The following is a 26,679-nucleotide window of genomic DNA, read 5'->3' as shown; positions in this document are numbered from 1 at the left end:
CCCTGCATGCGGATTTTCACCCAAGCATCATTAGGAGGAATACCAGGAGAGAGCGGGCACCCAGAGGCCAGGGCTGTTAGGGACTGGGGCGGGATGGAAGTTCAGCCATTTGTCGCTGTGGCTTGTAGCTTCGTTCTGCATTGTGCAGGCATTGCTTCCATGAGCTGGATGGTAAGAGGACAGATGCCTGGCCTGAGTGTGCAGGGCAGTCAGCAAAACTCAAGCATGGAAAGATGAAGTGATCAAGGGCAGTGGAGATGCTGAGGAGGATGAGGAGCTAGGGAGACAAAAGAGGGAGCAGCCGTCTTGTGTGGTCAGCTTCCGTGGTGGACGTGACCTCTGAGCTGTTGCTCACACTCCACAACTAACCAGTGCCTTTGAGCCAAGAGCGATTCCAGGTGCTGGGAGGTACAGTGGGGAACAAGACAGGTGTATCTCTTTGGCCTCATGGTACTTAGGGGTCAGAGATGGGGACAGACCTGAATTTGCTTCTTGGACAGTTAATGAATTACAAGGACATGAGTGGGCATGGGAGAACAGTGTGTGTACATGTGCGTGGATCTGTGTGTGTGGTGTCAGTGAAAGGCTCTTTGAGCTCAGCTCTGACAAATGTGGAAGTTGACTAAGTTCAAGGCAAGGAGCAACACATACAAGTGCTCTGAGGTGACAGGCAGCATGGCTGCTATGACACAGGTGACCCAGTGTCCCAAGATGAAGCCAGATGCTCCGTGTGTCAATCATCATGAACCTCAAGGTCTTGAGTTGAGTTGGTGTCAGGTGGGGAAGGTATTAGGCAGGGGGAACAGCAGATGCAGTGGATCAGAATCTAGAAGGTGCAATAGCCACAGAGCACACGTGGGTCTGAACGACCTTCCACCCTGGGTGTGGGTTCCTGAGACTCTGATTTTAAGGCCAGGAAAGCAAACATGAGGGCTCTAAGAAGACCATGAGGGTAAGGGCCAAAGAGGTCTTCAAAAAGGTCATGGAAAATGCACATTCAGAGAAACTATGCCTGGATCTCAATGTTTTGGGGCACTATATAAACTTCTTTTAGTTGCATTTTCTTTTAAAGATTTATTTTATTTGAAAGGCAAAGAGACAGATAAAGAGAGAGAGAAAGATTTCCCAACTGCTGGTTTACTCCTCAAATGGCTACAGTGGCCAGGGCTGGGCCATGCTGGAGCCAGAAGCCAGGAACTCTAACCTGGTCTCCCTCTTAGGTGGCAGGAGCCCAAGGACTTGGGCCATCTCTGCTGCATCAGTAGGTGCATTAGGATTGGAACTGGAGCAGTGAGGACTCCAATATGGGAGCTGGCATCACAAGCAGTGGCTTAACCTGCTGTGCCAATGCCCCCACTTGTAAAGTACATTTTCCAATGAACTTTTTGAAGTACCAAGGTCTGTTCCAGGACCATCCTGACCTTATGATTGGGACCCTGCCCAACTCTTTTCAAATGCAGTTTCATTCTGCCCAATTGTAAAAGAAGAAGGTGGGTGGCCTCCAGCCTTTCGTCAATGTTCCCACTTTTTTTTTTAACTTTTATTTAATAAATATAAATTTCTGAAGTACAACTTTTGGATTATAGTGGCTTTTTCCCCCACAACCTCCCTCCCACCCGCAACCATCCCATCTCCCACTCCCTCTCCCATCCCATTCACATCGATTCATTTTCAATTATCTTTATATACAGAAGATAAATTTAGTATATACTAAGTAAAGATTTCAACAGACTGCATCCACAAAGACACACAAAGTATAGAGTACTGTTTGAGTAGTAATACCGTTAATTCACATAGTACAACATATTAAGGACAGAGATCCTACATGGGGAGTAAGTGCATAATGACTCCTGTTGTTGATTTAACAATTGACACTCTTATTTATGACGTCAGTGATCACTCGAGGTTCTTGTCATGAGCTGCCAAGGCTATGGAAGCTTCTTGAGTGCGCCAACTCTGATCTTATTTAGACAAGGCCATAGTCAAAGTGGAAGTTCTCTCCTCCCTTCAGAGAAAGGTACATCTTTTGATGGCCCATTCTTTCCGCTGGGATCTCACTCACAGAGATCTTTTATTTAGGTCACTTTTTTTTTTTTTTCACAGTGTCTTGGCTTTCCATGCCTGAAATACTCTCATGGGCTTTTTAGCCAGATCCGAATGCCTTAAGGGCTGATTCTGAGTCCAGAGTGCTGTTTAGGACATCTGCCATTCTATGAGTCTGCTGTGTATCTTGCTTCCCATGTTGGATTGTTCTCTCCTTTTTAATTCTATCAGTTAGTATTAGCAGACACTAGTCTTGTTTATGTGATCCCTTTGACACTTAATCCTATCATTATGATCAATTATGAACTGAAACTGATCACTTTGACTAGTGAGATGGCATTGGTACATGCCACCTTGATGGGATTGAATTGGAATCCTCTGGCACATTTCTAACATTTTCTTGGTGATTTCCTTTAAAATGAGAATTACAATAAGCCCAGGAGAAAGTGAGAAGATCAGGTACTCTTACTAAGGTCTGTGAGGTGATTGGTTTGTTTTATTTCAATGTTCTAAAAGCTCAGTAGAAACATTATTTTGGGTGCATTAAGGAAAAAACCCACAAACCTTTGCTTATTGACAAAAAAACTCAAACATCACAGCAATTGTTTGGTTCATATGGTGGAAACTGATGCCCCCGCCCCAGATGCCTCCCCCTTCACAACTCCACAGGAACTACTTGGTAAATATTCTCTGAGAATAAGCTAGAAGCTTGTGGGATTAATCAGCCTTCTAGAGGTACCATGTTTGGCCAGCAAAGTTTTAAAACTTGGAAAATTTCACATTTTTCAGTTTCTCGGAAAAGCCCAAATAACCAAGTGACTGCATCCAAAGAGCAGGTGTGATTTTTCTATGAGTCACACAGGATTTATCCACTTGACCACAGTCCCACCTCTGCCATGTCACACACAGCCCACGTCCACGCCTCCTCCCTCTTCTAGAAGCTTCCTGTGAATACATTCTACGGCATGTATTATGACTGTGTACTACATATTACAATTTTATATTTCACATGTGCCCTGATCATCTTCCTGTGTCTGCTTTCCAAGGCTAAGTCACAGGGCACTGTCTGAATCTCTGGTATGTGTTTATCTAATTTCCTCTTCACATGGACATCGAAGGCTCCACTTCATCTTTAGTATATCCTGTAAGCGAACAGTTTTGTACGTTTGTTTGGGAGTATTCATGGGATACACACTCAGAAGTAGAGGTATTGGGAAAATGTGCTTATATATCTTTCTTCTTCTTCTTTTTTTTAAGATTTTATTTTTTTACTCGAATGGCAGAGTAAAAAGAGAGAGGGAGAGACAAAGAGAGAGGTCTTCCATCCGCTGGTTCACTCCCCAGATGGCCACAATGGCCAGAGCTGGGCTAATCTGGAGCCAGGAGCTTCATCTGGGTCTCCCACATGGGCGCAGGGGCTCAAGCACTTGAACCATCTTCCACTGCTCTCCCAGGTCATTAGTAGGGAGCTGGATCGGAAGTGGAGCAGCTGGACTAGAACTGGTGCCCATATGGGATGCTTGTGCTGTAGGTTGATGCTTAACCTACTACGCCCCAGCCTCGGCCCCATTTATATACATTTTAAAGCTGAGACATCTCAAATTTACAGTTCAAAAGATAGCACAAAACTGGACAGGTTACATAAGTGTACGTTTCAGGAAGCGCAGCCGGCTGCTTTCCCCTGCCTCGTGTCAATCTGTGGTTCTTCAGCACCCAAGGCCAGAGAGCACCCCTTCCAGCTCAGGGGTCTCGTGTCATCTGTTTTATGTTTTCTCTCCCCTTCCACTGCTTTTAGGACTTCCTATACATGAGGGGTAACATGTCTTAATCCTTCAAAAAGTTTAAGAAAAATGGAATCAAAAGGTATGTTTCTTTTGGTACCAAAAAAGTAGGAATCCTTAGTTTTTTTCATAATATGCATTTCCTGTGAATTTTTTTGAAGATCTTTCATATGCATGGATTTCAGTTATTTTGGTACCAAAATAAACTTACCTTATAATGCCATTTTTCCATACACTTTTGGTATATAAAGCACATCCCCCTCCCCTAGTTATGGGTTTGCCTTTAGACTTTGTTCATACTTCATTTTTACTTTGGAAAAATTGTATTTTTATTTGCAATCTCATTTATCATTCTGTACCTTTGAGAGTGAAGGGGCTTATTCACAGCTGGTCTTCTTTGGAAGGAATGTTAATATTGTTCTTAAAATACAATTTGAGCCGGCGCCGTGGCTCAATAGGCTAATCCTCCACCTTGCGGCGCCGGCACACCGGGTTCTAGTCCCGGTTGGGGCGCCGGATTCTGTCCCGGTTGCCCCTCTTCCAGGCCAGCTCTCTGCTGTGGCCAGGGAGTGCAGTGGAGGATGGCCCAGGTGCTTGGGCCCTGCACCCCATGGGAGACCAGGAAAAGCACCTGGCTCTTGGCTCCTGCCAGGATCAGCGCGGTGCGCCGGCTGCAGCGGCGGCCATTGGAGGGTGAACCAACGGCAAAGGAAGACCTTTCTCTCTGTCTCTCTCTCTCTCACTGTCCACTCTGCCTGTAAAAAAAAAAAAAAAAAAATACAATTTGGCCGGCGCCACGGCTCAATAGGCTAATCCTAGTGGCGCTGGCACACTGAGTTCTAGTCCCCGTCGGGGCGCTGGATTCTGTCCCGGTTGCCCCTCTTCCAGGCCAGCTCTCTGCTGTGGCCCGGGAGTGCAGTGGAGGATGGCCCAAGTGCTTGGGCCCTGCACCCCATGGGAGACCAGGAGAAGCACCCGGCTCCTGCCTTCGGATCAGTGTGGTGCGCCGGCTGCAGCGCGCCGGCCATGGCGGCCATTGGAGGGTGAACCAACGGCAAAAGCAAGACCTTTCTCTCTGTCTCTCTCTCTCACTGTCCACTCTGCCTGTCCAAAAAAAAAAAAAAAAAAAAATTGAATACCTTAGTGTCGCTCCCCCTCTTCGTAGAGGAACGATACTAAACCCTGCCTAGGTTTCCTATCCGAGTCACGGCACCATTATGTCGCTCCTCCTCTTCGCGGAGGAACGACACAGGACCCTGCGCTGTTCTTTTTATCTGCTCGGCCCTCCCCGGGTTTGCTGCTGGTTCTTCCCGGGTTGGCTACTGACCCTTCCACCTCCGTGGAAGGGCGGTTCCCCCTGCCACTTTCCCCACTTCCGCAGGGGAGCGGCACACCGCCGGCCGGCTCTCTCGGGGGCTGCTCAGGTGTTCCTTCAGATAGATGTTCCTGGTGCGTGTTGTCTCTCTCCTCCTTTATAGTCCTCTTCCACCAATCCCAACTCTGCTACCCACACGCCGAGTACGCTGCTCTCCTCCAATCAGGAGCAGGTCCTGCTGTTTATTGGTGGAACTGGAGGCAGCTGTGTAGAAGCTGTTTCCTCCTCTCCCAGCGCCATATTGTGGGAGAGCAGATGTATAGAATAAGTCTTAATTCGAGTAACAATCTAGTCCGAGTTGCTCCCCACACCTTAGGTGAGGAACGTATTCTTCATTCTCCCACAGGACCTGGGATTGTCTGTACTATTTCATATGTGGGCCGCTTTATGCTTTCAAAGTTATCTGTTGTGGGGGAGTGATTTGGTGGTGTAGTGAGTAAGGTTGCCACCTGCAATGCCAGCATCCCGGTGCCAGTTCGAGCCCCAGCTGCTCTACTTTGATCCAGCACCCTGCTGCATTAGCTCCTGGGAAGGCAGCAGAGGTGGCCCCAGTGCTCGGGCCCCTGCACCCATGTGGGAGACCCAGGCTCCTGGCTCCTGACCAGCCCAGCTCCAGCCATTGCAGCCATCTGGGGAGTGAACCAGCAGATGGAAGATTTCTCTGCCTCTCCTTCTCTCTAATTCTGCCTTTCAAATAAGTAAATTTTTAAAAAAGTAAATAGTTAGTTATCTGTTGGATCCCTTAAGACAGATCACATGGGCATTAAGTGTAGGGATGTGTGTGTGTGTACACATATGTGTTACTTCTGTGTGTGTACACATATGTGTTGTTTCTCTATGTGTGTACACATATGTGTTATTTCTGTGTATGTGTACAGAGCTGCTACATTTCATCATGCACATGACCACCGTGGCCCTCTGTGAACCGTTTTTGGTGGAGTGCGGGGATTCGATCAAGAGAACAGGGACGACTTTTCTGGTTCCCCACCTGGCGATGTAAGAAAGGCGAGACTGCCTCTTTGTAGATTTGTTTTTTTTTTTAATCTGTTTTCTTGCCCTCACACAAGCAATGCCAAGGTCAGGAATCATATCCCAGCACCCAAACAACCACCCTTTTTATTGCAACATATTTCCTGCACATATTATTTTTAGCATAGAGGTTTTTTTTAGAAGCCTGTTTTTTGTCTGTCATGTAACCACTTTTACAAGGATGCCAGGATTTCCATTTCTTTCTTTTTTTTTTTTTTTTGCACCAAAACAAACCTATCTTTTAATTCCATTGTCCACAAACATTCTGAAGGGCAGTAGTGTCAGTATTAATGGCTAATGTTTTAACCTTGTAGCTCCCCAGCCTGTGGGACAACTGGCTTCCCAATGGAGCTAGTTAGAAATAATAAACCAGCAGCCCCAGGAGGTGGGCCCTGGGCATCTATGCTTTTAACAAGTTCCTTGGAGGTACCTGGAACACAGACCACATTGCTCCCCCGACCTCCCCATCCTAGAGCTGTACCTGTGACCCCTCCCCACCTAACCATCCTGCAGTTGTACTTGTGATCCCCCCACCTCCCCATCCTGGAGCTATACCTGTGACCCCCCCACCCCCACCCCACAGCTGTACCTGTGACCCCCCACCCCCACCCGAGCTGTACCTGTGACCCCCCACCCCCACCCCAGAGCGGTACCTGTGATCCCCCCCTATCTCCCCACCCCAGAGCTGTACCTGTGACCCCCCCACACCCATCCTGGAGCTGTACCTGTGACCCCCACCCCCATCCCAGGGCTGTACCTGTGACCTGCACCTCCATCCCAGAGCTGTACCTGTGATGCCCCCATCACCTCCCCATCCTGGAGCTGTACCTGTGACTCCTCCCCACCTAACCATCCTGCAGCTGTACTTGTGATCCCCCCACCTCCCCATCCTGGAGCTATACCTGTGACCCCCCCACCCCCACCCCACAGCTGTACCTGTGACCCCCGCACCCCCATCCTGGAGCTGTACCTGTGATGCCCCCATCACCTCCCCATCCTGGAGCTATACCTGTGACACCCCCACCCCCACCCCAGAGCTGTACCTGTGACCCCCCCACCCCCCCATCCTGGAGCTGTACCTGTGACTCCTCCCCATCCTGGAGCTGTACCTGTGATGCCCCACCCCCACCCCAGAGCTGTACCTGTGACCCCCCCACCCCACAGCTGTACCTGTGATGCCCCCATCACCTCCCCATCCTGGAGCTGTACCTGTGACCCCTCCCCAATCCCCCCATCCCAGAGCTGTACCTGTGACACCCCACCCCCACCCCAGAGCTGTACCTGTGACCCCCCACCCCCACCCCACAGCTGTACCTGTGATGCCCCCATCACCTCCCCATCCTGGAGCTGTACCTATGACTCCTCCCCACCCCCCCATCCCAGAACTGTACCTGTGACACCCCACCCCCACCCCACAGCTGTACCTGTGACCCCCCACCCCTCCCCACAGCTGTACCTGTGACCCCCCACCCCCCCATCCTGGAGCTGTACCTGTGACCCCCCACCCCCATCCCAGAGCTGTACCTGTGATGCCTCCCCACCCCCCCCATCCTGGAGCTGTACCTGTGATACCCCACCCCCATCCTGGAGCTGTACCTGTGATGCCCCACTCCCACCCCAGAGCTGTACCTGTGATGCCCCACTCCCACCCCAGAGCTGTACCTGTGACTCCTCCCCACCCCCACCCCAGAGCTGTACCTGTGATTCCCCCCCCATCTCCCCATCCCAGAGCTGTACCTGTGACCCCCACCCCCACCCCACAGCTGTACCTGTGACTCCTCCCCACCCCCACCCCACAGCTGTACCTGTGACCCCCACCCCTCCCCACAGCTGTACCTGTGATGGTCTGGGTCTCTGAAGTGATGGTCCTGGTGGTGGTCTGAGTCTGAGCAGCAGGCACCGTCTCCTCTGACACAAACTGGACCGTGCTGGGGGCTGCCCCGGCCGCCCCGGTCAGCTGGCAGCCGCTTTGCTTGTGGGCTACAAAGGCATCCAGGTTGTTAAACTGCTGCTTGCAGATGCCACAGATGTGGATGTCAGGAGTCAGCGCCACCAGCACCGTCGTGCCGCCCGGAACTCCACGGAGCAAAGGGAAAGCCGCACGTTAATCCCACACAGCTGTACAAGTTTATCCATTTTTATTTTTCTCAAAGGCTTCTGATCCAGACAGCTTCTAATGACAATGCAAACCAGACTCATGGAAGGAAAACAGGCAAAGTGGCAGCTCGCTGCGGGCCCGTCCCCATGCCAGAGAATCCCTGTTCTGTGCTAGCAGCAATGTGCCCAGATCCGAGTGATGGCTCACGATGCACTGGTGCCCACGCCACCAGTTACATTTTATGTACAAAAGTTTTTGGATGTGCACGGTTTCCCTGCTCTTTGCAGGACCAGTAGCCATCTTGCACCCTAGTGTAAGGGTCAGTGTGAACACCAGTCCCACCCCACTTCCAAATGCCCACCCTACCATGAGAACCACCCGTTTAAACCATCCTGGTCTCTGACATACTTGGGACCTCCTTTAGCACACCACTGGAGGACTTTCTGGGAAGTCTGGCGTTCATGACAAAAAGGAAACAGACATGACTGGCACTGTCTCTGTTTTCTGGTTTTCAATGCAGATACAATGACAGGGGCTTCTGCAGCTGTCTTGTAACTATGAATAGGGTGCTATGATCCCTATAGATTCCAGCTCTTACTTCAATCCCCTGATTCAATGCAGGAAACAACCAAGTCCAGATTTTTTGTTAGGCCAGTACAGTTTGGGCTTCTGTCACTTGCAGCCAAGTTACTGACAGGGACATTGTTTCCAATAGTAAGGACACTAAGAGATTTTTTTTTTTTTAAGATTTATTTATTTTACTTGAAAGTCAAGAGTTACACAGAGAGAGGAGAGGCAGAGAGAGAGAGAGAGAGAGAGAGAGAGAGGTCTTCTATCCATCCATCCGCTGGTTCATTCCTCAATTGGCCGCAACGGCTGGAGCTGTGCCGATCCGAAGCCAGGAGCCAGGAGCTTCCTCTGGGTCTCCCATGTGGGTGCAGGGGCCCAAGGACTTGGGCCATCTTCCACTGTTTTCCCAGGCCATAGCAGAGAGCTGGATAGGAAGTGGAACAGCCGAGTCTCAAACCGGCACCCATATGGGATGACAGCACTGCAGGTGGCGGCTTTACCCGCTACACCACAGCCAGGGCCCTGACACTAAGAGTTTTAATACTGTGTTAATATTTGCAAAATACTCAGCACAGTATCTGGTACTATATTAGAAAGTACTATATATATGCTAAATAACAAAACACAATTAACAAATTTCTAACTAATAAGACTACCTTAATTTTTATTTTTAAAATTTTCTTTGTATTATTATAAGGAAATTCATGTTTAAACAGAAAATTTTGAAGAAACATATAAAGAAGCGGGGTGTGTGTGTGTGTGTGTGTGGAAATCACAGATAATCTTCACTCCAAAGCTTCCCATGAATGCTGTGAAATATCTTCTCCCATTCATTTTCTTTACACTTAAAAACTACTTAAGATGATTATGTATTAGGGCCAGCATGGCGGCTCAGTGTGTTAAGCTGCTGCTTGCCACAGCATCATTCTACATCTGAGTGCTGGTTCTAGTCCCAGATGCTCTGTTTCTGATCCAGCTCTCTGCTGTGGCCTGGGAAAGCAGTGGAGGACAGCCCAAGTGCTTGGGCCCCTGTACCCACGTGGGAGACCCCGAAGAAGCTCCCAGTTCCAGCCTTGACCGTTGTGTGGCCATTTAGGGAGTGAACCAGCAGAAGGAAGATCTCTCTCTGCTTCTCCCTCTCTCTCTAACTCTGCCTTTCAAATAAATAAAATAAAACTTTTTTTTTATTTGACAGATAGAGTTACAGACAGTGAGAGAGAGAGAGAAAGGTCTTCCTTCTGCTGGTTCACTCCCCAAATGGCCGTTACGGCTGGCGCTGCACCGATCTGAAGCCAGGAGCCAGGTGCTTCCTCCTGGTCTCCCATGCGGGTGCAGGGGCCAAGTACTTGGGCCATCCTCCACTGCCCTCCCGGGCCTCAGCAGAGAGGTGGACTGGAAGAGGAGCAACCAGGATTAGAACCCAGCACCCATATGGGATGCCGGCACCACAGGCGCAGGATTAACCAAGTGAGCCATGGCGCCGGCCCCTAAAATAAAACTTTTAAAAAAGATAAGTGGAGCCAGCGTTGTGGCTAGTAAGTTAAGCCTCTGCTTAACTTGTCTTGGCTGCTCCACTTCCAATCCCGCTCCCTACTAATGGCCTGAGAAAGCAGCAGAAGAGATTGGGCCCCTGCACCCACATGGGATACCAGGAAGAAGAAGCTCCTGGTTCCTGGCTTTGGATAGGCCTGGCTCTGGCCATTGCAGCCATTTGGGGAGTGAACCAGTGGATGGAAGACCTCTCTCTCTCTCTCCCTCTCTCTGTCTGCAACTCTGCCTCTCAAATAAATAAATAAATCTTTCTTTTTTTAAAAAAAAGATAAGCTACTTTGGTGCAAAATTTTTTTATATCTGAATAAAAAGCATCTTTAAAAATTCATGGAAATGCATATTATGAAAAAACTATGCATGGATTTCAAATCTTTTCTGCACCAGAGTAAACGTTCCATGACATTTTCCACGAACTTTTTGAAGCACCCTTGTGTGACAAGTGTCCCAGTATCACCATTTCCTGAAAATCTGTGACATTTACATCACACCCAGTCTTCCCCAGGCCTGGGTGGATTGCCCAGGAGCGGGATCGCGCTGAGAGCGCCCCCTGCAGGCGGGTGCTGCGGACTCAGGGACCCAGAGGAGGAGAGGTGCGGCGACTCGGGGTGCAGAGGATTCCCGGTGACGGAACAGGACCCACACCAAGGACGGACTCCGTGAGGAGGGGCGTCACGGGGACCCGCACCCACAGGGGCCCTCCCGACACCGTCACTTTTTAGCACGGCCTGCGGGCTTGGCGCTGTCATCTGCGAAGTGGGGAGCAGGGCTATGGTGAGGATGGAGCGGCCCTGCGCGGCCCCCGGCCCCCAGCCCCACGCCCCTGCGAGCGGCCCGGCGCGCTGTACCTGGGGTGCCCACGTACCTGAGGGCCGCCCGGGAGAAGCGGCGTCGCCCTGGGGTGGGCGGGGAAGTCCCGCTAGGAACACCCAGGCGAGTCGGGGAGCCGCTTCGGGCGCCGCGGGGTCGCCCCGCCGCACCCCGGGGAGGCGTCACTGAACCCGCGCTCGGCCCCCGGGGGCAGCGTTTGCGCGCGGTCCGCGGACCGCACTTTGGGAAACAATGCCGCGGGCGAGCCAGGGACTTGCACCAGGCCGGGGTCCTCCTCGGGAACAGACGCGCGAGCCCCAAACTCCAAGAACGCGACCGCGGCCCCACTCCCCATCCACGCCTCCACCTCTGCCGGGCAAGGAGCCGGCGACACCTCGTGAGCCCAGCCGCTGCCCGGGCTGCAATTCCGAGCCCCCGCGGCCCAAGTTTTCCCATCCCTGCTGCCCGGGTCACCCCAGATCCGCGCTCCCTCCCTCCGCGCCCCAAGCTCCGCCCGGCGGGGCGGGAGGGCCCCGAGGGAGTGGCGATTGTCTGCACGGCGGAGCCCTCCCCCCAACCCCGGCCCCGCGCCCTGGGGTCTCTCGGGGCAGCGCAGCGCCCCCCGCCGCCGGCCCACCCCGGCGTCCTCTGTTCCGCGCGCCCGCCGCGGTTCCCCGCGACGCGGCTGGCGCCCGTCACCCCGATTTCGGGGCCCCGGGCCTGCGGGCTGCGTCGCGGACGTGCCTGGGCCCGGGCCCCGGACCGCGCACGGCGCCCGGAAAAGCACTCACTTTGCACGGAGCCGGGGAAGCTGTCGCCCTCGCTGCTCGCGTTCATGGCCGCAGGCTGGGAGGCCTCCGCGCGGCCGGGGCGCCAGGGCGCGGGGCGCGGGTCTACATGGTGCAAGCACTTTTCCTGCTATTTTTCCACACCCCCCAGCCTGCGGTCTCCCAACTCTGCAAGGCGGGGAGGACGGATGTAAAGCGAGCTCCACTTCCGCTGCCTAGAGGGCGCTGCCCGGGCCCGCCGCCCCGGCCCGGCTCTGCAGTCGCCGCGACTCCCAGGCCCCGGGCCGCGCGCGGTGCACGGCGGCGGGCGGCGCGAGGTGCGTGCCCCGGGCCGCGGGAGCCCGCAGGTCTCGGCGCCGCGATCGGCCTCCCCGGCTACCGGCGCCTTTGCACCTGCCGCTTCCCGGGGGCCGCGGTGCGCCCGGACGCCTGGGTCGTTTTCGGAGAGTCCCGCGCCCGGCTGCCGGGTGCAGGGGCGCAGCCCAGGCTTCGGGATGCGGAGGGCCGTGACGGGGTGGGTAATGGGAAGAGGACAGGCACTGGAACGCCGAGGGGCCGCGCTCCGGGGGCCTCCGGCGTGGGCTCAGCACGGTCGCCAGGAGGCGGTGTTCGGACGCCGAGTGCCCGCCCACCCCTGCGTCCCAGAGTGAGGAGTTTGGGCGGGGAGAGGCCCGAGAACGAGCATTTGTAAGTTCCCCGGGGGAGGTCCCTGAAGTGGGCCGGGGTCCACACTCGGGGCCCTGCGCTCTCTGATGCGCTCCCCTCGCCCGGACGCTGGGAGGAGAGGTCTCTGCCCTTCCCAGCTTTTTCAGCCCCGTTGGCGACCTGCAGACAAGGCAGCCCTCTGTCCTGCCCTCCTGGGCCTCAGGGCCTTGGCAGTCACTGTTCCCTCCGCACCCACCGCCACCTTTCCTGACCCCTACAGGCCTGGACTCAGTTCGCAGTCTGTTAATTAATTAGAGAGGCAAAGAGAGAGCGCGCTCCCATCTGCTGGCTCCCTCCCTACATGTCTCCCCCCTCCCATCATCTGCTGGCTCCCTCCCTACATGTCTCCCCCCCATCATCTGCTGGCTCCCTCCCTACATGTCCCCCCCCCATCATCTGCTGGCTCCCTCCCTACATGTCCCCCCCCCATCATCTGCTGGCTCCCTCCCTACATGTCCCCCCCCATCATCTGCTGGCTCCCTCCCTACATGTCCCCCCCCATCATCCGCTGGCTCCCTCCCTACATGTCTCCCCCTCCCATCATCCGCTGGCTCCCTCCCTACATGTCTCCCCCCCCATCATCTGCTGGCTCCCTCCCTACATGTCCCCCCCTCCCATCATCTGCTGGCTCCCTCCCTACATGTCTCCCCCTCCCATCATCTGCTGGCTCCCTCCCTACATGTCCCCCCCCCCCCCATCATCTGCTGGCTCCCTCCCTACATGTCCCCCCCATCATCTGCTGGCTCCCTCCCTACATGTCTCCCCCCCATCATCTGCTGGCTCCCTCCCTACATGTCCCCCCCATCATCTGCTGGCTCCCTCCCTACATGTCTCCCCCCTCCCATCATCTGCTGGCTCCCTCCCTACATGCCCCCCCATCCCTGATGCCGATGCAGGAATTCATTCTTGGGAGGCCTTCCTTGGCTTCCCCGGTTCTAACACTGCGATACACTCTTCCCCTTCCCAACCGATTTATCTTATTGCATCTACCTGGTGAATATCGTCTCCAGTATCTCTTTGTATATGCACCTCTACCTGCATAGGTACTTAATTTGATTGTATATTATCTCTTCTCTACCCCTCTCCCCCTTTTTATAAAGTTATTTTATTCGAAAGAGTTACAGAGAAGGAGAGAGAGAGAGACAGAGAGCGCGAGAGAAAGAGATTTTCCATCCACTGGTTCACTCCCCAAAGCCAGGGCTGAACCAGGCGGAAGCCAAGGGCCAGGAGCTTCTTCCAGGTCTCCCCATGGGTGCAGGGGTCCAAGCACTTGGGCCATCTTCTGCTGCTTTACCAGGCACATTAGCAGGGAGCTGGATCAGAAGTGGAGCAGCTTGGACTCAAGCCTGCACCCTTATGGGATGCCGGCACTGCAGACGGTGGTTTTACCTGCTGTGCCACAGGTGCCAGCCCCTCCCCTTACTTTCAATAAGCCCCTGTGAAAATAGGAGTTTTGACAATTCTCTGCTTCCCTGATGTATCCCTGGTGCCTTGCCAGTGCTTGACCTGTAGCAGGCTGTTACTGTAGCTTGTGTAACTAATGGGATTTCCCCCTGCTACTTCCTTTGAGAGTTTGCTTATTCCCAGAGTGGCTGTCCATTCCTGTGTTTGCCATGTGCCAGGCACTGTGCTGCCCCCAGAGGTCCATCCGCATCCACTTGGGTGCAGTATTGCTCTAACAGAATCTGGCTACAGGCTAAGGAAGCACAACCAAAAACAGTCATGTGTTGCATGGTGACATTCTGGCCAACCAGGGGCCGTGTGGACCATGATGGTCCCATAAGATGGTAATGGCATTGGAGCAGGCATTTTGACACATCAGGTTAAGCTGCTGCTTGGGACACCCACATCCCATATTGGAGAGCCTGGTTCAAGTCCAAGATATTCTGCTTCCAATCCTGCTTCCTGCTCATGCGCCTGGGGAGGCAGCAGATGATGGATCAATACTTGAGTGCCTGCCACTCACACTGGAGACCAGATGGAGTCCCAAGCTCTAGCTTCAACCTGGCCCAGCCCTGGCTGCTGTAGCCATTGGGGGAGTGAACCAGCAGGTGGAAGATCTTTTTCTCTGCTTCTCCCTTCATCTCTGTCACTCTGCCTTTCAAATAAATAAAATTAAAATCTTTTTAAAAAAGTATTGCCCATAAATTCTGTACAGTTCATAATACTTGGTGATGAAATAAACAACTATGTTACTGGCTTATGTATTTGCAATGCTATACTTTTTTCATTTTTTTACAGTGGATTCCTTCTATTTCTATAAAGACGATTAGGACAGAATGCTGTGTTACCCTGACAGCATCAAGAGGCCAAGTGAAGTGAGTGTCCTCTCCTGTGGGTTTTGTGATCATGGCACCATGATGAAGTCACGTACCCACGGGTTTCGCTAAGTGACAAGTGACTCATCAAAGCAGTAGTGTAATTTATTGGATGCGACAAGATCTCCGAAGACTACAAAGCAGGGATATGGTGGCAGCTTTGGGAGTGGCCCAGAAAGGCCCCTCCTGCAGGGAATGTTTGAACAGGAGGAGGCGACCTTGTGGGGAAGGGGCAGGGCAAGTGCAGGTCTGCCCTGCAGCTGGGAGGAGCTAGCTGTGAGCCCTGCTGCTTGCCAGTCCTGCAGATCTGACCACTCTCTCCTGTGTTGCCCTGGCCAGCTTCTCCCACCCATAGCTGCAGCTCACACAAGCCCATGCCTTCCTGGCCCAGGAACTCTGCAGCTGCTCCTCTTCTGCCTGGACTGCTTTGCCCTGATCTTCCCAGGGCTGGCTTCTTCAGGGTGGGCAGGGTCAAATGCAATGTCACCTTCCCCAATAGACCTTTCTTGTCTCTCATCTAAAGCACGGATGCATCCTGGGTAGGCAGGAGATGATGGTTCAATTGCTCGGGTCCCAGCCGGCTCACGTAGGAGACGTGAATAGAGTTCCTGGTTCCTGGCTTCAGCCTGGCCCAGCCCTGGCTGTTATAGGCATTTGGGGGAGTGAACCAGCAGATGGAAGATCTCTCTTGCTCTCTCTCTCTGCCTTTCAAGTAGATGACAATAAATAAAAAATTTTAAAAGATTTATTTGAAATTCAGAGTTACACAGAGAGAGAAGAGAGGGAGAGAGAGGTCTTCCATCTGCTAGTTCACTTCCCAGTTGGCCACAATGGCCAGAACTGTGTCCATCCAAAGCCAGGAGCCAGGAGCTTCCTCTGGGTCTCTCACACGAGTGCAGGGGCTCAAGGACTTGGGCCATCTTCTACTGCTTTCCCAGGCCATAGCAGAGAGCTGGATCAGAATTGGAGCAGCTGGGACTTGAACCAGCGGCCAGGCCGGCACTGCAGTTTACGGCTTTACCTGCTATGCCACAGCACCGGCCTCAATAAATAACTTTTTTTTTTAATAAAAAGATCTTATTTATTTGCTTGAAAGTCAGAGTTAAAGAGAGGCAGAGAAAGAGAGAGAGAGAGAGAGAGAGAGAGAGAAAGTCTTCCATCCTCTGGTTCACTCCCTAAATGGCTGCAATGGCTTGAGCTGAGCCCATCCGAAGCCAGGGGCCAAGAGTTTCTTCCAGGTTTCTCACGTGGGTGCAGAGCCCCCAAGGACTTGGGCCATCTTCCACTGTCTTCTGAGGCCATAGGAGAGAGCTGGATTGGAAGTGGAGCAGCCGCGACTCGAACCGGCGTCCATATGGGATGCCAGCACTGCAGGCGGTGGCTTTACCTGCTACACTATAGCGCCGTCCCCTGAATAACTATTTTAAAAAAGAATTTCCTGGGGTCCAGACCTGGCAGTTTGCCTGTGCTTATTTCACAAGTGCCCCAGATAACTTCTATGAGAATGTCAGTCTGGGCCTTCCCAGCTCCGTGGTTAAGTGTGCAATTCCTGGCCTCAGGTTATTCAACGCCATACAAAATCCTGTGGCTGCTGTGTGGGATTAGCTGGGTGACCTTGGGTAAAAGAGTCAACTGCTCTGTGCTGTCAGCCTTTGTAACCTGGAGCGAATATTGGCACCTACTTCATTAAGTTGCCCTAGAACAGCACCTGGCTCCCATAGCTGGGCAGCAAATCCAGTGATTAGTGTTCTGTGTTCATGCTTTGTCATTGTGCGTCTCCCCACCAGAGTGTAAGCCCAGCAAAGCGTGTACTTGACCTTGTTTGTTGTGTGTGTCCGGGGTCTAGGACAGTGCCCCCCACTACAGTTTTCTTTGCTGTGGAGCGGACCCATGCTTGTTGCCCTCAGCCCGCCTCCACCCTGAGCCCCCCTGGGCCCTCCCCGCCTGCTCCAACACAGGCCTACACCATTGTCAGGCACTTTTTCTGATCCTAAAATGCCCTCTTTTTTGTTTTCCTGTTCTTTTTTTTTTTTTCTTTTCTATAGTTGTTTTTCTTTACTACAAGAGTTTTTCCAGTTCTTGGTTAGACAGTGGGAAAAATACAGAAAGATATAAGAAGGGAAATAAACCCATTTATGGCTTAGTCCCCAGAAATAACGTTTTGATTGGTGAATGCATGTAACGCCTTTTTATTGGTGTGAGTATGTATGCACAGATACACACAAATTGTTTTCATACATTTTATAAAAATGTGATTGCAACTTAACATTCTACAAATAATGCCTGGCTGCCTGAGATAGCTGGTGTTTACATCTTTATTAAATTTTCATTGATTTGAGAGACAGTGCTCATCTATGGGTCCACTCTTCATATGAACTCCGCCTAGGCCTGCCTGTGGGTAGCAGGAAGCAGGCGCCTGAGCCACCACCACCGTCCTCCAGGTCTGCACTCCCAGGAAGCTGGAGTCAGGAGCCACAGCCCAGTATCACACCCAGACACTGTGACACGGGACACAGGTGTGCTAACCTCCAGGCCAGATGCCTGCCCCAGTGTTTATCGCTTTCCAGGCTGTATATCTTTCTAAGCTCTTTTTTTTCTGAAGAAATATTATAGAGTGAACTAGATGGATTGCTGCTATTTATCGATTCTTTGCTTAGAAGCCATAATTTCATAGGAGTTTACTGTATTCACAACACTGATATTGTACTTCTGGTAATTGCTGCTTATGTACCTAACGTCAGTCTCTGAAATTCTACTAGTAATGGAACTCCTGAGCATACGGCTAGGAAATCACCTTTCTCAGCTTCCCGTGTAACAAGGCATGCACATGGCTAATTTCCGATGATGTAAATCAATTTTTGCAATACAGTTTATGATAAATATCCTAAAGATAATAGACATAATATGCTGGGTTTTTTAATCTCTTCCTTCCTTGCTTACTTGGAATGAGGATGTGATGGATGGAGCTCTGACTACTACTTTAGACTATGGAATGAGGCTCTAGATATGGCAGAGTGGTACACTGGGAGTAGCCTAGGTCTTTTTTTTTTTTTTTTAAGATTTTATTTCTTTATTTATTTGAGAGGCAGAGTTACAGACAGTGAGAGGGAGAGACAGAGCGGAAGGTCTTCCATCCGCTGGTTCACTCTCCAAATAGCCACAATAACCAGAGCTGAGCCAATCCAAAGCCAGGAGCCAGGAGCTTCTTCCAGATCTCCCACATGGGTGCAGGGGCCCAAGCACTTCGAGCCGGGACTCGAACCGGTGCCCATAGGGGATGCTGGCACCACAGGCGGGGATTAACCTCCTATGCCACAGGGCCGGCCCCAAAGCCTGGTCTTTAACTTCTTTGTGGAGTCATCAACTGAATTGTCTATTTCTGGACTCCTTCTACAAGAAACATATTTTTATTTTGTTTCAGTTAATGTTATTTGGGAATTTCTTTCACAGGCAGCTAAATCAAATCCTAATCTAACACAAGATCATGGATATTGTTTCACAACTGGGGTTTGATTGATTTGGTGGGTCCATTGGAATCATCTGGGAGGTTTTTTTTTTTTTAAGAATTTATTTATTTGAAAGGTAGAGTTACAGAGAAAGAGAGGGAGGGAGAGAGAGAGAGAGAGAGAGAGAGAGAAATCTTTCATCTGTGCGGCTTACTTCCCAAATGGCTACAATAGCTAGAGCTGCAGCCAGGAGCCAGAAGCCAGGAGCCAGGAGCTTCTTCTGGGTCTCCCACATGGGCGCAGGGGCCCAAGCACTTGGGCCATCCTCTCTCTGCTGCTTTCCCAGGTGCATTAGCAGGGAGCTGGATCAGAAGTGGAGCAGCTGGGTGGCAGTATGGGATGCTGGCATTGCTGGTGGTGGCTTACCCTGCTAACACCACAGTGGAAAGTTTCCCCACCTGGAAAGTTATGAAATCCACAGATTCCCGATCCCATTTGTGGAGACTCCTTCAGAAGGGCTGGGGCAGGGCCTGGGTATCTGCACTTTGGCAGCCCCTGGATCATGCTGAGGCCCTCCCTGTTTGCACACATCTGCTTCCCACTGTTAGTGTCAAAGGCTGCAGATTTCATCATGGGTTGCACTGTGATTTAGTTGACGTGCTGCTGGGGTTTCAGCGTTTGTTAATGATTGTTTTGGTATCACAAGTGACACACCAAGATAGCTTTTTTTTTTAGTCAATGAGGTATCTAATTTGAAATTATATATGTATTTTAAGATTTATTTATTTTATTTGAAAGTCAGAGTTACACAGAGAGAGAAGGAGAAGCAGAGGGAGAGGTCTTCCATCTGCTGGTTCACTCCCCAAATGGCCGCATCAGCTGGAGCTGCACCAATCTGAAGCCAAGAGCCAGGAGCTTCTTCCGGGTCTCCCATGCATGTGCAGGGACCCAAGGACTTGGGCCATCTTCTACTGCTTTCCCAGGCCATAGCAGAGAGCTGGATCGGAAGTGGAGCAGCCGGGACTCGAACCAGCACCCATATGGGATGCCGGCGCTGCAGGCTGTGGCTTTATACCCACTACAAGGTAGCTTTTGGACTGGAACCTGTGAACACATTATCTCCATGCCAGCTGTCCTAACTAGAGCTGCAGGAAACTTCTTTAAACACCATCAGGAAGAGCTGTTTTTTTTTTTTTTTTTAAAGATTTATTCATTTATTTGAAAAGCAGGGGTAAAGAGAGATCTTCCATCTGTGGGTCCACTCCACAATGACCACAACACAGAGGTCTGGGCAGGCTCCAGGAGCTTGGAATCCATCTGGGCCCCTCACGTGGGTGGCAGGGGCCCCAACACTTGGGCCATCATCTGCTGCCTTCCCGGGCACATTTGCAGGAAGCTGGATGGGAAGCGGAGCAGCCGGGGCTGGAACAGGTGTCTTCCTGGGCACATCTGCAGGAAGCTGGATGGGAAGTGGAGCAGCTGGGGCTGGGACAGGTGCTCCCATGTGGGATGCAGGCAGTGAAGGCTGTGGCTGAACTCATCGCACCACAGCGCTGGTGCCTGCCTGGACTTTTTTCCTCCTTTGCCTTTCAGGCCATCTTCTCAAAATGGATTCTTTCCAGAACGGGGCTCACATTCCTTAAGGAGGTAACAGAAGTGGCCGGCATTGTGGTGCTGTGGATTACGTTGCGACCTGTGATGCCGGCGTCCCATATACAAGCTGGAGTTCTGGCGGCTCCACTTCTGATCCAGCTCCTGCTAATGTGCCTGGAAAAACAGGGGATGATGGCCCAAGTCCTTGGGGGCCCTGCCAGCCACTTGGGAGACCCTGATGGAGTTCCAGGCTGCTGGCTTTGGCTTGGGGCAGGCCTTTGTTGCCATCTGGGGAGTGAACCAGGGGATGGAAGATCTCTCTCTCATCCTCTCTCTGTAACTCTGCCTTTCAAATAAATAAACAAATCCTAGGGGAAAAAAAAAAGAATAGCATTTGTCTGACAAGAATACTCATGGTTTCTTATATGTAACCACTTCACATTTAGTAGATAAAATCTAAAAATGGGCTGGCGCTGCGGCTCACTAGGCTAATCCTCTGCCTGCGGCGCTGACACACTGGGTTCTAGTCCCGGTCGGGGCACTGGATTCTGTCCCGGTTGCCCCTCTTCCAGGCCAGCTCTCTGCTGTGGCCCGGGAGTGCAGTGGAGGATGGCCCAGGTGCTTGGGCCCTGCACCCCATGGGAGACCAGGAGAAGCACCTGGCTCCTGGCTTCAGATCATTGTGGTGCACCGGCCACAGCGCGACAGCCGCAGCGGCCGTGGGGGGATGAACCAATGGCAAAGGAAGACCTTTCTCTCTGTCTCTCTCACTGTCCACTCTGCCTGTCAAAAAAAAAAAAAAAATATATATATATATATATATATAAATGATGAACTTTCCGTGGCCACTTCACATTCGGTAGGTGGGTGGGGTGCCCCCATGTCGCTAATCTTACTCCACATTCTAAATTGGAGAAATGAAAGGTAATTCGAAATTTAAAAGTGAAAAGGCATTCAAATCTGTTACCGACGCCCCAAAGTTGAAAGACTAGGGGTTTATAGGTGTGTCCCCCCTCCCACCATGGAACAATCTGGAAAACTTGGCCCCACATTCTCACGTGGCTGCTCCTCAGAGGCTGGTCCTTTGGCTAAAAGCCAGCCCCTCCGTGTACCCCAGTGATGTCAGTTCCCGTAGCTCACTGACCTTGAGGAAGGGATCTGAATTTAGCAAAAATTTCCAAAATGTTTTGGACAAAAAAAAAGATTTCTCTCCCCGTGTTTTACATATTTGATAATTAGTCTCCCGCCGCGGTTTGACTCGCCAGGCTCTGGGCTCACACCGGCGGGCTAACCCCGGTACCAGGCTGGTAGCCCGACAGGCTGGGAAGCGTCATCCGGCCGGCGCGCAGCACGCGGGCCTGCAGGGGCGGCCCTCGGGGCGCTGGGGGCGTGGCCGGGGAAGCAACTCTCGCGAGAAGCGAGTCGCCTGCCTCGACGGTCCCGCCGGCTCCCTGACTTTCGCGCCTTTTCTGCGCCAGGCCTCGGCCAGCGTTGCGCTGCCAGCGAGGGGTGCGCCGGGCGGCCCTGCCCAGTCGCGGAAGCTGAACCTCCAGAACCGTGAGGTGAAGGAAGGCCTTTTCCTTCCAGGCGGGCTGGGTCGGTGACGGTCGGCGGGGGCCGAGCCGGGGTCCGCGCTCCGTGTAGGTGCGGAAGCTGAGTTACATTTCTCCAGTCAGGTCGGTAAAGGAGGCCTCAGTTGGGAACCTTGGGGTCCGTAGAAGAACCGAGCTGCTGGTAGTCGCCCCACCTCCGTCGGTTTCCTCGCTGAAATGAGTCTTGTCGGCAGGCTTCCTGTTTGGTAAATGAGGACGGAAAAGCCGGCAGTGTTTGTTTTCCTGATGACGTGATGTTTTCCTGATGACGTAGATCCTGAGTGCTGATTACCCTCGGGCTCCTGGGCGAGGATCCCCTTTCACTAACCAGACAGTTTCTGCCGGAATTGCAAGGGGTAGCTGGATGTCGGTTTGAAGGGCTGCGGATTCTCTTTTCTGGACCTTGTGCAGGTGATCCTTAACTGGAGAGTTAGACTCTCCAACAGGGCTTGCTGAGGCTACATGTGCTTGGGCACCACCCTCGAGGACTGGAGCAGTCTCAGGGCGTGTGGTCCAGGCGGGCAGAGCTTGGAGACACGCCTCAGGTGACTCTAGAGAGCTCTTCCTGACTTCCCATCACCAAATCCTGATTTGGAATCTTGGAAGGGAACCAGGAGAATTTCCATTCCAAAATTGACTCACTGACAATATATAGCAGCTACCTGTAGTCCTTTACATACATATAACTGTCAACGAAGAAACGTTTGAAACTTAAAATAAGTGCTAAATCCTCTGTAATGGGATCTGATCAAGACTCAACCTGTTGGGCGTTAAGAGGTGGTTACACAACCAATTATTTTGATGAGAGCTGGCTTAGAGACACACACCTGGGACTTAAATGGTCCACTCAGATAATTGCATGCAAGCAAGCATTGTGTGAGCTTGATTTTTTTGTTCTTTTATATAATTGATGCATGAATCTTAAAATGCCCAATCAGCACAATTGGGTATGCAGTGAAGATGGGTGCCCTGAGGAAACCACTGTTTACCAGTTTCCTGGATGTTCAGAATTTTCCTACATATGAGCATGTGCAAAGTGGCATATGCATAGCCATCCCTTTTTTTTTCAGATTATACTGTAATGCAAACAGCGTCCTACACCTTTTTTGGTATAGCAATGTATCTTGGAATATATTGCTTACAAGTGCATCAAATTTGCCCCATTGCTTTAGGAAGAGTTCAGTGGTCCACTGTTTAGAAACACTCCTACTAAAATGAACTTCAGCAGCTCCCAGTAACACACACTTGGTCCCTTTTTGTTGCTACTTCAATACAGCTGTAATGAATTTCTCTGTGTATCAGTATCTGTAAATAAGTGGCTTTTTAATTTCCTAAATTAGATTTTCTAGGTCAAAAGGTGTGTGCAGATGATATTTTAATGCCTTCCAATGAGTTGTACCAGTAACAGCCCCCATCAACACCATGTTAGAACACCTGTTTCCTACAGCCTTTCCTAAATTGTTATCAAACTCTTGAAATTTGTTAAATTGATGGGTACCAAAGGCTATGATGGAGAACTGATGGGTCTGAGTTTAAGCAAGGAGAACCATACCCTCTTAGCACCCACCTCCATCAAAACTGTAGGTACAACGTTTGTAATTATTGATTTGGTTAGAAGAGACTCAAATACAAAGCAGAGCTAGCAGAGGGGACAACTTGTTCCCGTGGGACAGAGCTCATCTGAAAGGACAGGGGAATTTGCTGGGGTCCCAGGCAGAGGATTCACAAAACGCTAAGACTTGGGATGTTTGAGTCCCAGTTCCACTCTCCTTTCCAGGTTCCTACTACTGTGCATGCTGGGAGACAGCAGTGAGGTTTCAGCTCCTGGGTTTGGCCTAGCCCAGCCCTGGCTTTTTGACATTGAGAGTCCATAATGACTGCATTTGTTGGGATTCTTTTGATTGCTAATGAGAGAAACCAGCTCAGAACAGAGGAAATTTGTAACTCTAGCTTTGGCTTCAGGGATGGTAATATCAACAATGGCTTTCTTTCTTATTCCTGATTTAGAAAAAAAGTTTAATGTCCAATTTTTAAAAAAGATTTATTTTGTTTGAAAGGCAGAGAGAGAGAGAGAGAGAGAGAGAGAGAGAGAGGTCTTCCATCCACTGATTCACTCCCTAAATGGCTGTAAGTGTTGGAGTTGTGCCGATCCGAAGCCAGGAGCCTCTTCTGGGTCTCCCACACAGGTTCAGGGGCCCAAGCACTTGGGCCATCTTCCACTGCTTTCCCAGGCACATTAGCAGGGAGCTGGATTGGAAGTGGAGCAACATGGTACCCACATGGGATGCCAGCATTGCAGGTGGCGGCTTTACCCGCTATGCCACAGCGCTGTTCACATGTCCAATTTTTAAATTTAGCTTTGAGGTGGGCTTTTGGTTTAGTGATGAAGACACCAGCGCATGCTCCCTCATCCCACAGTGAAGCAAGTACCTGGGTTTGATTCCCAGCTCTGGCTTCGTGTTCCAGCCCCCTGTTCATGCAGAATCTGAGAGGAAATCGTGAGAGCTGACCCAAGACAGAGCGTCGCCTGGCTCAGCCTCAACTGGGAATGCGCTTGTGGAGTCACACAAACTTGTGCTGCTCTGCACCTGCTCATGAAGGAGCTGGCAATGTGGATGTGGGGTACAAATAAATTTCAGCAAGTAGGGGAATTCGCAAATACGGAATCTGTGAATGAGAACTGTCTAATTATTCCTCAGAAATTTGAAGGTGTGTCCTTGAGTTGCTTGCATTACTGATGATGCTAGTCCGATGCTCTTCTGATTGTTATGTTTCTGATTGTTATGTCTTTAGATAAAAACAGTTCATTTTCTTTTAGCCAGCTTTTAACTGCTTTTCCTTGTTCTTCAGTAGTGTGAAATGCAGCGATGACATCTATTGGGGGTGTCTGTTTTTATCCATTGTGTGGTGGTCTCAGATGGTCTCCACCATCTCAAATCCTCTGGTTCTGAGCATTATTTTCCTCTCTTCTGGTTTCTTTGTTCTCTTCTGAAACTGCTGGTTTCAGAACTCTAGCACTGCATCTGTCATTTTCCCCTTGATCATTTCTCTCCAATTTCCCTGTCTTGGGCAGTTTGCTCTACTTTCTGGGATCTTTCCTTGGTTATTTCTTTTAAGTTTTCTACTTAAAAATCAGCATCTTGGGGCCAGTGTTGTGGTTCAGCAGGTTAAAGTCACTGCCTGTGACGCTTGCTTCCCATATGAGCGTTGGTTTGAGCCCTTGCTAATCCAGCCCCTTGCTAATGCTGCTGGGAAGGCAGCAGAAGATGGCCCAAGCCATGTGGGATACCAGGATGGAGTTCTAGTTTCCTGGCTTTTGCCTGGCCCAGCCCTGGCTGTTGAGTCCATTTGGGGAAGAACCAGTGAGTTGAAGATCTCTTTCTGTCTCTATAACTCTGCTTTTTAAATAAATGCCTTTTAAACAATCAGCATCTTGTTTTGTGAGCACAATATTTTCAGTTGTCTCTCTGAGGCTGTTGAAGTTCTGGGGAGGGATTTCCTCCATCCTGCCTGTTGTCCCCATGACCCGCCTTCTTCCTGCGGGGCTATTTTGCCCTTTGTCTTTCAGGTTTCCTCCAAGGTCTCGTGCTCCTGAATTGATCAGTCCTAGGTGAATGCACTGGAGAGCTGATTGATAGTCCTGAGAGCATAGGTTGCAGGGATGGGATGGTTGTCAAACCTGGGCATCAGCAGAGGAGGACCTGGCTGGGCTATGTCACATCCCCCATCCCTTCTCACAAATCAGTGTATTTAGTTTTCTTTGTTCTACACCAGGCAAATTTCCTGGAGAAAACTTGCTACTCACTGCCTGGAGGATCTAATTCTTCTTGACTGTGTGCTTGAAGCGTGGCTGGGAGGAAGATTGGGAGTCTCAGTGACCAGGATGTAAGCTTCCCACCATCTAACCCCATTTACATCCTGTGCCCCAGGCTCCCTGCCTAGGGATCCTCTCTTATCCTCTCAGTTATCTGAACAGGTAAAGACCACAGATGCCCAGCAGGTGGCATGAGGGAAGGAATCTGGGCTCTCTCAGTTCTTTTTCACACTTTATTCTTACTTTAAATTTTGAAAAATTGTACATATTTATGGTCTACAAGGAGACAATTAAAATGTGTGTACAGTGTGTACTGATCAAATTAAGGTCAAAAACATCTCTTCTTTGATATCATTTTATGATTGGTACCTTAGTGTGCTTTCTTCTAGTATATTGTGAACTTGAATCTCAGATTTCCAAACGCTCCTTCTATTTCATGCCCCAGTTTCACCTCTAAGGGGCCGAGGTGTCTGGTGCCATTAATTCCTGGCACCTCACAGGGCTCTGCAGGACATATGGGCTCCTGGCCAGCTTTGCCCACATCCAGCTCAGGCTCCAGGCCTCCTGAGTCTGCCTTTTCAATCACCACCAATCTACCTTCCAGTGTTAAAAGATAAGTTTAAAAAAAAAAAAAAGTGAAATCTTGACTCTGAGACAGGAAGTTGAATGCATGAAAGGTTTTATGGAGCTTGTTAACAAGGACACTGGTGAGCACGAGAACCAGTTCAAAGGAGACTCCAAAGAACAGGCACTTTGACTTCAGAGTTGTTGGACCAGGAACCTTGGGGCAGGGCCAGCAATCAGAGCTCTGAGGAGACTTCTAGGACATTGGATGCACACTGGAGCATGAGGCCCTGGGCTCTAGGGCTGTTGCTGTGGCCTCCTTGCCCCATCCCCTTGTCAGGCAGGGGCACTGTGGATGCTAACAGATTCCAGGTGGGTCTTGCTCTGGAGAGCAGGCCCTCCCCGCTCCTCCCTGGCATAACCAGTGTTGTCTCACAGAAGTGCAGTTCCTTGGGGACAAGCATGAGTGGCCAGTGTGGGTTCTGGAGCTCCCTGGTGCCTCCAGCTGGCTTGAGAGTCTGGCAAAGGCTGCAGCCTTGCTCAGTGATCTGTACTTGATGCATCCTGCAGCCCTAAAGCCCCTTGCTTGTCCCTCAGCTGTCCCT

General features: G+C 51.2%; 1 protein-coding gene across 2 annotated transcripts in view; it reads right to left on the bottom strand.

Moving 5' to 3' along the window:
- ZFP64 (ZFP64 zinc finger protein) overlaps window positions 1-12,645 on the bottom strand; it is an 84,823-nt gene extending 72,178 nt beyond the window's left edge. The window contains exons 1-2 of one of the 2 annotated variants that reach the window (XM_070051683.1): window positions 12,046-12,645; window positions 8,065-8,304 (exon numbers count right to left, since the gene is read on the bottom strand). In XM_070051683.1, coding sequence (XP_069907784.1) covers window positions 8,065-8,304; window positions 12,046-12,091 — 286 coding nt within the window. In that variant the 5' untranslated portion in view covers window positions 12,092-12,645. The remainder of the gene's footprint in view (window positions 1-8,064; window positions 8,305-12,045) is intronic. The other variant, XM_051832673.2, reaches the window with a different exon arrangement.
- Between the last annotated feature and the right edge of the window lie 14,034 nt (window positions 12,646-26,679).

Source organism: Oryctolagus cuniculus, chromosome 11 (genome assembly GCF_964237555.1).
Source record: "Oryctolagus cuniculus chromosome 11, mOryCun1.1, whole genome shotgun sequence".
Classification (NCBI taxonomy): Eukaryota; Metazoa; Chordata; class Mammalia; order Lagomorpha; family Leporidae; genus Oryctolagus; species Oryctolagus cuniculus.
The sequence above is the reverse complement of the archived record's forward strand: the minus strand, read 5'-3'. Positions and strand labels throughout refer to the sequence as shown.